Source organism: Mesoplodon bidens (genome assembly GCF_964165515.1).
Source record: "Mesoplodon bidens genome assembly, chromosome: 10".
Taxonomy (NCBI): Eukaryota; Metazoa; Chordata; class Mammalia; order Artiodactyla; family Ziphiidae; genus Mesoplodon; species Mesoplodon bidens.
The window spans coordinates 97,846,957-97,863,147 of NC_138172.1; the positions used below are offsets into that span (position 1 = coordinate 97,846,957).

Genomic DNA, 16,191 nt, shown 5'->3' on the forward strand with positions numbered 1-16,191 from the left:
CTATTTGAGGGCTTCGCTTCCCTGGTGGCGTAGCGGTTGGGAGTCTGCCTGCCGATGTGGGGGGACGTGGGTTCGTGCCCCGGTCCGGGAGGATCCCACGTGCCGTGGAGCGCCTGGGCCCGTGAGCCATGGCCGCTGGGCCTGCGCGTCCGGAGTCTGTGCTCCGCAACGGGAGAGGCCACAGCAGTGAGAGGCCCGCGTACCGCGCAAAAAAAAAAAACAAACTATTCGATAGTGCCAAACATGTTGTTACACTTTGTAACTAACATACAGCCTTGTAACAGAATGACAGAGATTTTTTAAAGCAACATAAGAATGATAAACAGGTATGAAATGAGAAATTGTTCCTTGAATGCAGAACTAAGACAGAACAATGGAAGGAAATTATTGAACGCTGTTTTAATGAAGTAGACACTAAGGCTTTATGTGCTTTGTGTGTTTTCTTTAATCATAGTTATAAAATCAGAACCTATAGAAACTTGTACCCTTCAAATATATACAGATCCACAATCCCTTTTCTGTAGTTTTGAAACCCTCAAAGCTCTGAAAGATGAATTTTTAAAAATTAATCTGGGGCTTCCCTGGTGGCACAGTGGTTAAGAATCCGCCTGCCAATGCAGGCGACATGGGTTCACTCCCTGGCCCGGGGAGATCCCACATGCCGCGTAACAACTAAGCCTGTGCGACACAACTACTGAGCCTGCGAGCCACAACTACTGAGCCCGCATGCCACAACTACTGAAGCCTGCGCACCTAGAGCCCATGCTCCACAACAAGAGAAGCCACGACAATGAGAAGCCTGCGCACCGCAACGAAGAGTAGCCCCCACTCGCCGCAACCAGAGAAAGCCCAGCACGGCAACGAAGAGCCAACGCAGCCAAAAATAAAAACAAACAAAAAAATAAAATAAATTTATAAAAAATAAAAAATTATTCTGTGCAAATTCATCTGCAACAAAACATGACCCAAATGACGTGAGGCCATTTATGGTCTTCATTTATTTTACTTAGTGTACTTTTCAAACATTTTTCTACAGGCACATTAAGATGCTGCTTGGGAGGTGTTACGTACCATATTACTTTTCTAAAATATGAAAATTCCTGGATTCCAAACACATCTGGCCCAGGAGTTTCAAATAAGAGATTATGGTCCAAATTAAATATAATGCAAACATTGATTCAAAGAATGGACATAGTAGAGCGTCTGACTTCCCAAAATCTGATTTGGACTAATATAGATTATATTATATAGTCAGTAAAAAAGCAATCATGCAAATCACTAAGCCAGTATTTATTGAACATTCATGGGATAAGTAACATGGCACCGTGTAAATGAAGCATTCACCAGTGAGTACCACCAGTCTTTTATAGGTGAACATCATTCGCATCGCACAATTGATTTAATGACACACGCTTAACACGTTGGTATTTATAATTTTCCTAGGTTACCAGTAAATTTTTGGAAGAGGTTCTTTAATGAAAATCCCTTTTATTCTTGTTTTGTTTTTTTTACAGGGTGTTCATAAGAATGGAAGCACTGTTTCCTTGCCAGATTCCTTATTGCTATATCTTATGAACCTACATAATCTTGGGGAAGAGCCTGTGCTTAATGATGACAAGCCTCTCACCAGTGTAGCAACAACAGTCTAAGGGCAAAAACGAACAAAAATAAAGAAGCATTTATATTCAACAAGGAAGTCATTTCAGTCAACAACTTGTGCTGCATTATTTTTCCAAGATGAACCGATACACAACCATGAGACAGCTGGGGGACGGCACTTATGGGAGTGTGCTGATGGGCAAGAGTATCGAATCAGGGGAGCTGGTGGCCATCAAAAGGTACCATGGGCAACACTGCCAAGTTTGCCGATCTTTCTTTTCCTTTGCTTGCTTGACACTGTGTACAAGTACAGAGAGAAGTCTGGTTTAGACCCCATGCTTGTTAGGCTAATATGGAATGCCCTTCTGGAGAAAACACTGCCAAAAAGGAGTTCAGCTGATACTCACATATGTTAATTTTCTGATTTGTCCAGCTACATGGACAAGTCAAAAAATATAAGGGCTCTTCTTTTTATGCATGATACATTTGAACTGAAACTGAAGGTAATTTTGGAACTTAAAGTTGAGTACAGAGTAGAGCTTATTGTTTCTTTGAAACAATAGGTCTCAAAATCAGATGGTATTCATAGTATCAAACTGAATTCTGAGTGGCATATGGAATTTTCCCGACCTTACCAATTACATAGAGTTAATTATTATTAACTTATTTCTTTAATCCACTGTATCTGTTATCTATCATATGTAAAAAAAAATTACCCCAAAGCTTACTGATTTAAGACAAGAACAAACATTTATTAATTCACAGTTTCTGTGAGTCAGGAATTTAGGAGTAGCTCAGCTGTGGTTCGGGCTACAGGTCTCTCGTGAGGTGGCAGGAGGAGGTGGGCCAAGGTCACAGTCATCTGCAGGCTGAACCAGGGCTGGAGCATCCATGCCCAAGGTGGTTCACTGTATCAGTCTGCTGGGGGTGCTGTAACGAAGTACCCCCGACTGGGTGATTTAAACAATGTATGTATTTCCTCACAGTTCTGGAGGCTAGAAGTCAGAGATCAAGGTGTCAGCTAACATGGTTGGTTCATGTAAGACCTCTCTCCTTGGCTTGTAGATGGCTCTCTTCTCCCCACGTCTTCACATGACCGTCTCTCTGTGCATGTCCGTGTCCTCATGTCTTCTTATAAGGACACCAGTCATATTGGATTAGGACCTACCCTAAAGACCTCATTTAACCTGAATCCCCTCTTTAAGGTCCACCTCCAAATACACTCTGAGGCACTGGGCGGTTAGGACTTCAACACAGGAATTCAGAACATCATTTGGCTCATATTCGGCTTCTGTAGCAAAGTTTAAGCCACAGACTGGGAGGCTTAAACAGCAGAGATTTATTGAGACAGTGTTGGAGGCTAGAAGTCTAAAATCAAGTTGTCAGCAGCGTTGGTTTCTTCTGGGGGCCGGGAGGACAGGATCTATTCTAGGCCTTTCTCCTTGGCTTATTCATGGTATTTTCTCTCTGTATCCCTCTCACATCAACTTCCTTCGATGCCTATCTCTGTATCCAAATTTCCTTTTTTTATAAGGACAAAAAGAGGCCTCAACTTCTCTCTATATGGGGCTCTACAGACAGTCACTTGAGTGTCCTCATGACATGGCAATTGGCTTCCCCAGAACGAGTCTTGGTAACTGATTACAATATCAACTAAATGATGATCATCTAAAATGTAAATGCTTTAACAAATGTTTATCAAATGTTAAAAACTTTACACTGGGCTTCCCTGGTGGCGCAGTGGTTGAGAGTCCGCCTGCCAATGCAGGGGACACAGGCTCATGCCCCGGTCCGGGAAGATCCCACATGCCGCGGAGCGGCTGGGCCCGTGAGCCATGGCCGCTGAGCCTGCGCGTCCAGAGCCTGTGCTCCACAATGGGAGAGGCCACAACAGTGAGAGGCCCGCGTACCGCAAAAAAAAAAAAAAAAAACTTTGCACTATCATGATCTAAAACTTTACATATATAAGAAAATACTTTGATAAAATATTGTTAAATAGCCATTATTATCAAATAAGTAAATGTACAATGTACAATAACTGAAATGAAAAATAGGAATAAGAAGAAAGTTCCCTGACTTGAAAGGTGAAATATTACAGGTACTTCTTGTAAAGTTGGTTTTAAGACAAGAATGCCTGCTATATCCCCTACTGATCAAGATTGAACTGGAGACCCTAACTAAGGCAATAAGAGGAAAAAATAATAAATGAGGTGTAAGTATCAGCCAAAATGAGATGAAATCATCCTTATTTGTGGGTTAAGCAATTATGTAAATTCACACAAATAAATACTTTATGACACATAAATAAAGTTATATGTAAAAATATCTTTAAAAGGACTGTAAAGATTTACATAAACTTCGTGAAAGCTGTGGCTTCCGGGGAGAGGGGGTAAGAAAATGAGAATGAGGGTTGGGTCTCGTGGTATCATTTAAGGTTATTACCGTTGGTTTGTTTTCTATAACAAAATGTTCATTATTCCTTCTGTGTGGCAAGATCATGTGTTTGTTTCAGTCTTCAGTTTCATAAAATGGGGAATTGGGCCTCACCTGCATAGAGCTGGGTAAGACCTTGAGAGAAGTGAGAGGTCAAATACTTTAAGAAGTCAAATAGATTGAATGCTGAGAAGAAGTCATACGTGTATAATTTAGGAATGCTTTCGGTGTATGAAATTAAAAAAACTAACCAAAAGTAAATTAAATAGGGGTTTATTTGTTTCACATTGTAAGATGTTTTGAGGTAGGCAGCCCAGCGCTCATACCTTGTCTCAATGCTGTTATCACAGACCCAGGTTCTTTTGTCTTCAAAAAATAGCTGCAGTAGGAGAGGGTGTGGAGAACAGGGAACCCGCCTACATTGTTGGTGGGAAAGTAAATTGGTGCAGCCACTATGGAGAACAGTATGGAGGTTCCTCAAAAAACTAAAAATAGAGTTACCATATGATCCAGCAATCCCACTCCTGGGCATATACCCAGACAAACCTATAATTCAAAAAGATACATGCACCCCTGCATTCATAGCAGCACTATTTACAATAGCCAAGACATGGAAGCAACCTAAATGTCCATCGACAGATGAATAGATAAAGAAGATGTGGTATATATATGCAATGGAATACTACTCAGCCATAAAAAGGAATGAAATAATGCCATCTGCAGCAACATGGATGGACCTAGAGATTATCATACTAAGTGAAATAAGTCAGAAAGAGAAAGACAAATATCGTATGATATCGCTTATATGTGGAACCTAAAATATGACACAAATGAACTTATCTGTGAAACAGAAACAGACTCACAGGCATAGAGAACAGACTTGTGGTTGCCAAGGGGGAGGGGGTCGGGAGAGGGATGAACTTGAAGTTTGAGATTAGCAGATAGATGAAAACTTATATATAGAATGGATAAACAAGGTCTTACTATACAGCACAAGGAACTATATTCAATATCCTGTAATAAACCATAAGGGAAAAGAATATGAAAAATGATATATATAGACATAAAACTGAATCACTTGGCTGTGCAGCAGAAATTAACACAACATTGTAAATCAACCATACTTGAATAAAATAAATTTTAAAAAATTGCTGTAGCAGTCTAGGCCTTGAGTGTGAGTTCCAAGTAAGAAGAAATAAGGAAGAGCTGAAACAGTTACTGTCACTGTCAGTCAGTTGCTGTACTTTCTTCTAATTAGGAAAGCAAAAGCTTTCCCCCACCCCTCTCCAGAAGACTTCTGGCTACTCTTCAGTGGCCAGGAGTGTGTCACATGGCACACGTAGCAATGAGAGAAGCTGGGAAACTGAGTACTTAGGTGGCCATTTTGTATCCCTGGGTTAAAGCTGACCTATGTTAATAAAGAAGAGAAGAAAAGTGGCTCTTGGATAGACAAGTCATAGTGTCTGCCACATTCAGTATCTACTATGGGCCAGACAGTGTTCCTACCCTAATTAAAGACAGAGTAAAACTGAATGAGAAGAGGAGGAGTCATTTGGAAGGCTTGCAGTAAGTTTAAAAATTCATTCAACACGTAATGGTTAAGCTACGATTACACTTGGTGCTCGGGACAAATGGGGATGGGATAGATGAGTTATACATAGACCAACAAGTTAGAAAAGTGACAACACAGAACAGGATAAGTCCTATGATGGGGGGATAGCGGGGCCTATGGGAGCACAGAGAAGCAGTGCTGGAGAGGTATCTTGCAAGGCTTCCCCCATAAAATGAGATCTCGAGAATGACAAAAATTATCAAGAGGACGGGCAGAATATTCCAAGCTGTAAGAATAGTATGTATGAAGGCCTAGAAGCCAGAGAGCTTTTCCCTTGGGAAATTTAACTGAGGTCACTGGTAAGAAACCTCGTGGTATCTGCTGCCGCCTCCAGAAGAAGTCTGGAACAGAATTCATTCTAGGGGTGTTGCTAAGATCCCCGCACCTCATTAAATTAACAAATATTATCAAGCTCTCTGCCCTTTAAGGACCTGAGAGGCGATTCCATCCCTGAGGAGCTCCTGTTTGTGGGACAGCTCCTCAGGAGCCCGGCTGTGGGTATCGAAATCCATCAATCCATTTAGTAAACATTGATGGAGCACTTACTATGTGCCAGAAACTGAGCAGGCATGTGGAGGTGTCCTCAAGGAGCTTGCGTGTGAGGAGAGAGGAGAAGGACTAAACATAAAAGTAAACTATATGGTATGTAAGAAGGTGGGTGAAGTGCTATGGGAGAAAAAGCAGAGCAGGAACGGTGACCTCACAGCCATGAAAATCAGCTCCGGGCATTAAAGGACCAAGGATCGACCTGAGGTGGTCTCTCATTTCCTCTCACCAGCCCAGCTCTTTCTAGCTGTTTCTGTCTGGCTGAATCTTCTTTTTTTCAGCCTTCACATGCTGGCACCTTCTGTCTTTCAGGTCTCATCTGAAATACTGCCTCATCAAAAAAGGCCTGGGGCCTGGCCAATTCATCTCATGATCCTGAAAGCTCATTTGTATGTCTGTTTTGTGTTAACTAAAGTCTATTTCCTGTGAGATGGGAAGCATCAGGGTAACCATCTCTGATTTCATCACCCTGGCATGTGGGTGTTGGATGAATCAATAAATGAAAGAGAAGATGGCAGGGAATCTAAAAGGAATTCTAACAAATTGGTTTAATTTTTTATAATTACTTTCTTTAGAAATCGGGATAATTGTTTTTACAAGGAAACTTCTGTATTTGCTGCATATAGATACATGCATTACCTTAGGGTAGTATTGATAACTAGTAATTGCTGAAAAGAAAGTAGCACATTAGTATATGTGGATGCAGCTAGTACAGATTTTTAAGAAGAATAAAAGTTTCAATTTGTACTAAATTTTGAAAAGGAACTTGGATATATTAACTAGCCTCTAAAACACTGGATTAAAAATTCTATAATTACTTTTTAAGAATCATAGAGATTATATGTATAGTTTTACACGGATTTGATCAATTTACTAAAATACTTTTATACTATATTTGAATTGACTTCTATTTTATTTCAAATTGAGCACTGTGCCAGATTTACTTTTATCATTTTAGCAAGACATTTATAAATCTATAGTACTGAAACGTATCTTTTGGTAAGTTGGTAAGCCCTCAATTTCTTCAAGCTCCTTCATAAATTTCTAGCACCTGAGTGAGCATAACTGCAATTCTGATTCACTCAGGATATTTTAGAGATAATAGTAGTGATACCCTTCATACCTTATTGTAGCTGACCACAGATACCAGTAAAAATAAGGACATCTACAATAGTATTTACTGAGTGCTGAACTAAGCAGTTTACAATAGGATTTTCTTATGCAGTAGTTCCTACTTTCTAGCTAAGCAGTTTGCAGCACAGAGAAGTCATTAGGCAATTTGCCCAAGAAGTGACACAGTCATGAACCTGCACCAAATGGCCTTGAGATACACAGAAGGGAGATGATCTCCTTTTAAGGAGGAAGGAAAAGAGATATCACAGCTTGCCCAAAGTGAACTAATTACAGAGTAAGAAAGCCAATGGTGTAAACTGTGTCTTCAAATCCCCGGTCCCCACACACTAAACTTTTCTTTTTTTATTGCAGAATGAAGAGAAAGTTCTATTCTTGGGACGAATGTATGAACTTGAGAGAAGTTAAGGTAAAATCCCAGAGATGAAAAGAACCCCAGAAGGCCTTAGCTCTACCTCACGTGTCTCATTTCTGACACATGGTAGCTAAGAAGATGGTTCTGTTCTCTGTGGGAAGCAGACCAAAGATAATTATATTTCTTATGTTTTTCTCTATGTTCCTAATTTCTCATTTCTCATCAGAATGTCAGCAGAGAACAGAAAGCAACTATACCCTCATATTTAAAATTATACTCTCACTTTTTTTTTTTTTTTTTTTTGCGTTACGCGGGCCTCTCTCTGTTGTGGCCTCTCCCGTTGCGGAGCACAGGCTCCGGACACGCAGGCTCAGCAGCCATGGCTCACGGGTCCAGCCGCTTCGCGGCATGTGGGATCTTCCCGGACCAGGGCACGAACCCGTGTCCCCTGCATTGGCAGGCGGACTCTCCACCACTGCGCCACGAGGGAAGCCCTATACTCTCACTTTTAAAAGAGCATTTTAATCCATATTATCAAGGGAAAGATAATTTTTTTAATTGCCACATGCCATTTCTTTATATTTTATGTTGTATAACTTGGATAAATTTTTGGAGACTTTTGCATGGCATTCCACATAGTTAAGTCAGAAAAAATTAAACCTATTTAATGACCAAGAAAAAAAAAGTGACAGAGTGAAATGTTTTGTAGCTATTGTTGACCTGGTTTGTTTTTGCACTTATATTCGTTACTTAGACAATTACTGCTTACTTTATATTTTTTTAATTTTTAGAAAAATTTATTTATTTATTTATTTTCGGCTGTATTGGGTCTTTGTTGCTGCAAGCAGGCTTTCTCTAGTTGCGGTGAGCGGGGGCTACTCTTTGTTGCGGTGTGAGGGCTTCTCTCACTGCAGTGGCTTCTCCTGTTGCAGAGCACAGGCTCTAGGCACATGGGCTTCAGTAGTTGTGGCTCGCGGGCTCTAGAGCGCAGCCTCAGTAGTTGTGGCTCACAGGCTTAGTTGCTCTGCAGCATGTGGGATCTTCCCGGACCAGGGCTTGAACCCATGTCCCCTGCATTGGCAGGTAGGTTCTTAACCACTGCACCACCAGGGAAGCCCACTGTTTACTTAAATAGATGTTCTAGATGTTTTCAGACATGGAAATTTTTATAGATATTAAAAATTCATTAATGAATTTAGAAGAAATGGAAAATTTCTTAAGGTACTTATCATCCTAGCATTGATGAGATTGTGCCAACTTCTATAACTTTGCTTTAAGAATTTTAATGCTCATTTGCTCTACTGCAGTCTCTGAAGAAACTTAATCATGCCAACGTGATTAAACTGAAAGAAGTTATCAGAGAAAATGACCATCTTTATTTTATATTTGAATATATGAAAGAAAACCTCTATCAATTAATGAAAGACAGGTATGTCTTTATGAAAACTAACTTTTTCCTTATTGTCTCCTCCACGAGTCCCTTGGATCCCTTCATTATGTCACACTTGGCAATGTACAGATCTATCAGTCCATGAGGTAGCTTTAAATTAGTTATCTTTATCAAAGGATAATATCTAACATTGAAGAACCATCATTTTTCCGTGGTAATAACTTAAAAGTCAAGGTAAATATTTCATATAAGCACACTATCCATCTATACCTTTTGAAACAAAAATCTATCTATAGTTTAATACTCAATAATAGAGCTGGCGTTGGGCAAAATCGAGAAAATTGTCTTTCTTACTCTCCCAAGCATCTTGCAAAAGGTTAATGAAGGAATGGAGGAAAGAATGAAGTTGCTTTTAAGAAAGGATCTAATATACTTATTAGAATGCTTAAGTGAATGATAAAAATGTGTTACCAATCCCAAGGAAATTCTCATTTTAATTTTTAAACATACGAACAGAATCTCTAAAGGAGAGTTTCAGTCATCTGCCATGAGCTTGGAGAGGATAACATTTTGGTGGTAGCTGCTGGTCACATCTGGGAGTTTAATGTCCATTTTGCCTGTTTTTAAAGCCAGAGTTGTTCAGCAAAAAAGCCTAAAATATGAAATGAATTTCCCAGTAGAATGATGTTGATCTCTATTTCTTAAACACACACACACACACTCTCACACACACACACTCTCTCTCTCTCTCAAGGTCTAAGGATGGTCAGTGAATTTTTCTTTAATCATATTTTTCCTTCTTACAAAAAATACTGTATTGAATGCCTGTTATTTTTCAGGCTGATATCATTATGACACTAATAGCAGTTAAAATAAAAGTAAAAGATATTCTACCTCTCAAATCAGTGTTTATTTTTCTAGAGTTCTTTCTAGCTCCTGTATACAGACATGCATATTTTCTATGTAGTTGTAATTTTAGTGGTGATACATGTTTCTGTTTGATTTACTCACTTATAGGCATTTTTAAAAATTAATGTATTTATTTATTTATTTTTTGGCTGTGTTGGGTCTTCGTTTCTGTGCGAGGGCTTTCTCTAGCTGTGGCAAGCGGGGGCCACTCTTCATCGCGGTGCGCGGGCCTCTCACTATCGCAGCCTCTCTTGTTGCGGAGCACAGGCTCCAGACGCGCAGGCTCAGTAGCTGTGGCTCACGGGCCTAGTTGCTCCGCGGCATGTGGGATCTTCCCAGACCAGGGCTCGAACCCGTGTCCCCTGCATTAGCAGGCAGATTCTCAACCACTGCGCCACCAGGGAAGCCCTATAGGCATTTTTTAATGCTGATACATAATCTTCATAGTTACCATAGCTAGTGTGTTCTGTTAAATGACTATACCAAGCTTCACTTACCTCTTTGAACTATTTAAAATAAATAACTATCAATGGGAGAATAGGTTGGTAATTACAGTGTATAATACTGATGTAATTATTTTGTAGCCATTAAAAGTGATAATTATGAAGATTATAAGAGTGCTTAGGGGCCTCCCTGGTGGCGCAGTGGTTAAGAATTCGCCTGCCAATGCAGGGGACACGGGTTCAAGTCCTAGTCCGGGAAGATCCCACATGCCGTGGAGCAACTAAGCCCGTGCGCCACAACTACTGAGCCTGTGCTCTAGAGCCCGTGAGCCACAACTACTGAAGCCCATGTGCCACAACTACTGAAGCCCACACACCTAGAGCCTGTGCTCTGCAACAAGAGAAGCTACCACAATGAGAAGCCTGCGCCCCGCAACAAAGAGTAGCCCTCGCTCACTGCAACTAGAGAAAGCCCGCGTGCAGCAGCGAAGACCCAATGCAGCCAAAAATTAAATAAATGAATAAATTTTTTTTAAAAAGAGTGCTTATAAGTGAACAAAAAACAGAAACCAAAGTTGTATTTATGTAACATTGACACCTAATATAAAAGTTATACACACAGATGGATTAGGGCTGGATTAGAATGCTGAAAAATCAAAATAGTTTCCTTATCAGGTGGTGAGATTATGGGTAATCTTCTTGGCTTCTAATAATAATTTATGCTCTTTAAAATATATGAAATGATAAACATATCCATGGTATACTGAGATATAATTTTGAAGAAAAAATTAAGTACATGTAAATACATGAAATATTATACTTTCATATGATTTTAAATATATATATAAGTGGAAGTGGAGAATGCAATTGCAAATGAACATTAAAAAGACTCAGCTTTGGAATTTCATGATTCAATTCTGGATTTCTAAATTAAAAGGAAATTAAAGTGATATTGCTTAGAATATTATTCAATGTCAAAAGTATAAATTAAACCATTAACAACTGTACATGGTAAAAGGCTATTTGAGGTTAGTGGTATTTTTACACTTTGTTTTTGGTAGCTTAACTTCCTGAAATATTGTTTTTTGAGGATTAATTTACAAGCCTTTTTTATTCAAGTAAACTTCTTTTCCATGTCAACCGAAGACCAATATACAAAACCTCTGCTCTGATACTATAACTGTACCTTTAGTGTACAGCATTCTTTTTGCAAATTGAATTACATCACTGTTTATTTGTTCATTTCTTCACAGAAACAAGTTGTTCCCTGAGTCAGTCATCAGAAATATTATGTATCAAATATTGCAAGGGCTGGCATTTATCCATAAACATGGTAGGTTTCATTGCCCTGCCCCTTTAGATTACTGTCATGGTCATGCACAGGAATTGTACATATACTGTTAAATAATATTATATTGGATAACTACAAGTTTGGAGTATGTGCCTACTGACAGTTTTATTTTAAAAATTTAGAATTTCTTTAATTCTACATAAAATGGAATTTCTATAATCTGTAACTATCTTCCTCTATAGCAGAATTTTTTTTACAGTTTGATCATCAGCCTTTAGTCTCAGTCATCATAACCCCATCCCGCTACCTCATTCCACCTAATTTTACCATGGAAATGAAAAAAAAAAAAGGTCCCTCTTTTGGAAAAGATTAGAATGCTTTGATCTAACATGATCAGTTATTAACACTTAAATAGTTTAAAGCACCTGTGCTATGGTATTTTCTAGTTTTCCCTAGTATTTACATTTAGTTGTTTCCATATTTGGAGAAATTATTTTTATGCATTTCTTATTTATGTAATCTTATAGTTTTTTGCATATCTATCAAACCAAAGTTAATATTATTATGAAAAATTTTAGTGATTTAATGATCAATTTTTAATGATTCTAGTTTAGCATCACTAGATGTTTAGATGTTAAATTAGGATAGTGTATATATCATACCATTGCTGCATTCTGAGCATAGGCATTCAAAAATCACCATTATTAGTCTCCTTTCATGTCTCATCCTATATTTTATATTTTTTCTCCTTTCTCTTTTAACTGCTACAGGAAATAATTTATTTTCTAGAAATGCTATGCAGAATTCCATATAAACATTGTAAGAACATTCCTGAATCCCCAGGGTTTTTCTGTCTTATGTAAACTATTAAGGTCTTTAAAAGCCTAAAACCCATGAAAATATATTACAATCCAATGATAAAAGTCAGTCATTTATTAATTACATGGAATGTAAAGGATATATGCTATTTTACTTGTTCATATTGGATTCCTGATCTTCAACTCATTTTTCAACTCTGGTCAGCATGGTTAACTCTTGATAGTTGCCTGCGTTAATTTATGCTAATGGAAGCAAGTGTGATGTGGAAAATCAAAAGCCTCATGAATTCTCTGATTTTCTGAAAGAGTTTTGTGTTTTGCTGATATCTTTTAGGCTAGTAATAAAATTGGTTTAGATTCCTTGGATATATATCAACTATCAGCAACTTCAGAGCATAAGGGATTGAAGGAGGAAAGCAGCTTGGAATTTAAAAATTGTTGATGAAAGTAAATAACATATGAGTAATCTAGAGTTGGCTTTATAAGTGCCTACAGAGTGATCTGGGAAACCAGACTCCAAGAACAACAGACATTTTTACAAAAGCTAAATTATTCTCGCCATAGTTCGTAAACATCTCAGATGTAATCCTTTGAGAAAATAGATATTTTAAAAACAGTAGCTGTCAAAAGAAATGGACTAATCTTTTAGTTAAAGTTAGGACCAAGTTACCAATATATTTATATTAGTGAGGATGGGGAAAACCTCAACTGTGGTTTAATTAAGATTTTATGGATTAATGTCACTTTACCATCACACGTGCTCCCATTCCTGTCTTCATATTATGAAATTACGATGTGTTACTCTTGGAAGTTAGTGAAATGGATGGATCTCAGTAGCTATTTCGAGTAAGGAGTACCAGGTAAGCAGAGTACAAAACTGTTGTAGATGTCATGGAGAGCCCACACTGGCTTCGAAGGGGTTAAAAAAGTTTAAGTTTAGAAGAGTCTTCCTAGCTCAAATCTGCATGGAAACCCTTGGTGATGATGACGATCACCTACAATTGATGACCAGGCCCGTTCTTAATTCTCCACCCTGCAAAGTCATTAGGATACAAGTCATCTGTGTACAACCAGTGTGCTTTACCTACTCCTTAGACATCTGCAAGGAGGGCTTTCTGCCCTCATTTTCATTGGGCTTCCATGTAGCTTTGGTAACTAGCCATTTATTTTATACATTAAATTGGTAAATAAGCATTATAATTATTGGGGTTGTTTCAACAAGGCAGCTACCAGGGGAGAGCTGAGCTGTTAAATAATTTTAAAGGGGCTTCCCCGGTGGCGCAGTGGTTGAGAGTCCGCCTGCCAATGCAGGGGATACTGGTTCGTGCCCCGGTCCGGGAAGATCCCACATGCCCCAGAGCGGCTGGGCCCGTGAGCCATGGCCACTGAGCCTGTGCTCCGCAATGGGAGAGGCCACAACAGTGAGAGGCCCGCATACCGAAAATAATAATAATAATAATAATAATAATAATAATAATAATAATTTTAAAGGAAGGAGTTGATTCAAATGTGTGGCGTTCCATTTCTGTTTAATGGACTTCTTAAAGTGATTATACTCAAGGAATCGCAGGTTAAACTACAATGTGGTAGAGCAGTAATAAGACCAGCTTCACTGACTGAAGCCTGATATGCAGCGCTCCTCGAGCTTTCACTAGACTGCTTCTCTCCAAGCTTCAACCTCCTCATCTGCTACCCACTCGTGATCATAATACCTCCTTAAGGGTGTTGTTCAAATTAGCGGAGATAACCAATAATGTGGCAGTATCTAACCCAGTGCCTGAACTCACCGGATCCACAAATAGAAATACATGTGGATATTTATTTTTAATGGCCATATATACTGTATGAACTTCCTCGCCAAATTATTTTGAAAGCAGGGTCCCCACCTCCCATCACTGTGTAGACAATAAATATGGTTTATTTTTTTCCTACGTTCACCTTCTTAATTAGAACAGAGAGGCTCAGCTATCTTGTTAGTAAATCAAATGTCTAGATACGATGATTTATTATTGTTTTTCCTCTCTATATTACCAAGGCTTTTTTCATAGGGATATGAAACCAGAAAACTTGCTTTGTATGGGCCCAGAACTTGTGAAAATTGCTGACTTTGGACTTGCAAGAGAATTAAGGTCACAGCCACCGTATACTGATTATGTATCCACCAGATGGTGAGTAGTTTTTTGCAGCTGTCCAGAGGCATATGTCTCTGTTGATGTTTTCCTACAGTAGATTGTTACACATCTTTCTGGAGGTTCCATATCAAGTATTTAAAGCAAAATGTAGAACTGAATTTTTTTGTATTCTTTGGAGAGAGAGAAGGATTGCCTCATGACTCTTATGATAAATGAAAAGGGAAGGAAAAAGGATTTCACGCATCCATTCGTTCATTCAACAAACACTTATTGAACCCCTATTATGTGCTGGATACTATTTTAGGCCCTGGGAACACAGACGTGAACTAAACAGGAAAGAATCTCTGCCTCATGCTGCTTACATGACAGCCAATCCATAAACAACGAAAGAATGTCCTGAGTTACCAACAGAGAGACATACACACGTTCATCACAAGACACGTAACAGTCCCATCTTGCACACTACCCAAATGTCCATCACCAGAGGCATATATATTCACCCAGTGGAGTACTTCACAGCAATGAGAATGAAAGGCCTACAACTACGTAAACAATATGATGGATCTCACAGATACAATGTTGTGAGCAAGAGGCCAAACAGAAAAAGAGCACGTTATGGGATTCCATTTATATAAAGTACAGAAATAGAACGAACCTGTTAAAAGTCAGGATAGCGGTTACATGGTCGGGGTAGGGGCAGTAGTGACTGGAAGAGCGCAGAGGAGGGGCCCTCTGCGGAGCTGATAACACGCAGTTCCTTGGTCTGGGTGCTGGGCCCGTGGGTATGTTCTAACTGTAAAAATTCAGCAAGCTGTACTCTTAGGACATGTGCATTTTTCTGTATGTATATTGTATTCCAATAAAAACAATTAAGAATATTTGAGCATCAGATAGTGATACATATATATCTCTACATATTACTATATGGAAAAATAAGGTCTGGAAAGGGACAGGGGGTTGGAAGAGACAGGGGAGGGAAGGGGTATGTTGCTGTTTTAAACAGGCGGTCTCACTGATGCCAGGCTGGGGAGATGCTGCGAGGCAAGAGGTTTTCAGGCAGAGAAAATGCTGAGCGTAAAGGCCCGTAGACAGGAGTGCCACTGAGGATTCTGCAAAGAGCAGAGTGAATAAGGAGGGCGGGAGTGGGAAGTGAGGCCAGAGCGTTTGTGGGGCGGCCGGATGTAAGGACGGGGATGTCGGGCTCATCGGAGGGAACCAGGGGGCCCCTGCAGGGCTCTGAGCTGCCGTCCTGAAAAGAGTCTAGAGGAGCAGGGGCAGAAGCAGGGAGACCAGGGTGGAGGCTGTTACACTATCTTGGGCAGAAAATGACAGTGACTTGGATCTGGTGGCCATGGAGGTGGTGACAGGTGTAGGATGCTGGGTGTGCTTTAAGATAGAGCAGATGTGATTTCCTGGTGAAGCAGATGTGGGGAACAAGATGAAGGAGTCAGAGACTTCAAGGTCTTTTCCATGAGCAGCCAGAGGGCTGGAGTCAGCCCTGAGGGAGAGGGGGCTGCTGTGGAGCTCGTGGG

At 39.6% G+C, this 16,191-nt stretch overlaps 1 protein-coding gene across 4 annotated transcripts in view; it reads left to right on the top strand.

Annotated features, from left to right (window-relative positions):
• Window positions 1-1,285: 1,285 nt before the first annotated feature.
• MAK (male germ cell associated kinase) overlaps window positions 1,286-16,191 on the top strand; it is a 43,555-nt gene continuing 28,649 nt past the window's right edge. For 3 of the 4 annotated variants that reach the window (XM_081247574.1, XM_081247575.1, XM_081247576.1), the window contains exons 1-5: window positions 1,286-1,838; window positions 7,676-7,730; window positions 8,984-9,105; window positions 11,672-11,751; window positions 14,563-14,695. In XM_081247574.1, the coding sequence (XP_081103700.1) occupies window positions 1,738-1,838; window positions 7,676-7,730; window positions 8,984-9,105; window positions 11,672-11,751; window positions 14,563-14,695 (491 nt within the window). In that variant the 5' untranslated portion in view covers window positions 1,286-1,737. The remainder of the gene's footprint in view (window positions 1,839-7,675; window positions 7,731-8,983; window positions 9,106-11,671; window positions 11,752-14,562; window positions 14,696-16,191) is intronic. The other variant, XM_081247577.1, reaches the window with a different exon arrangement.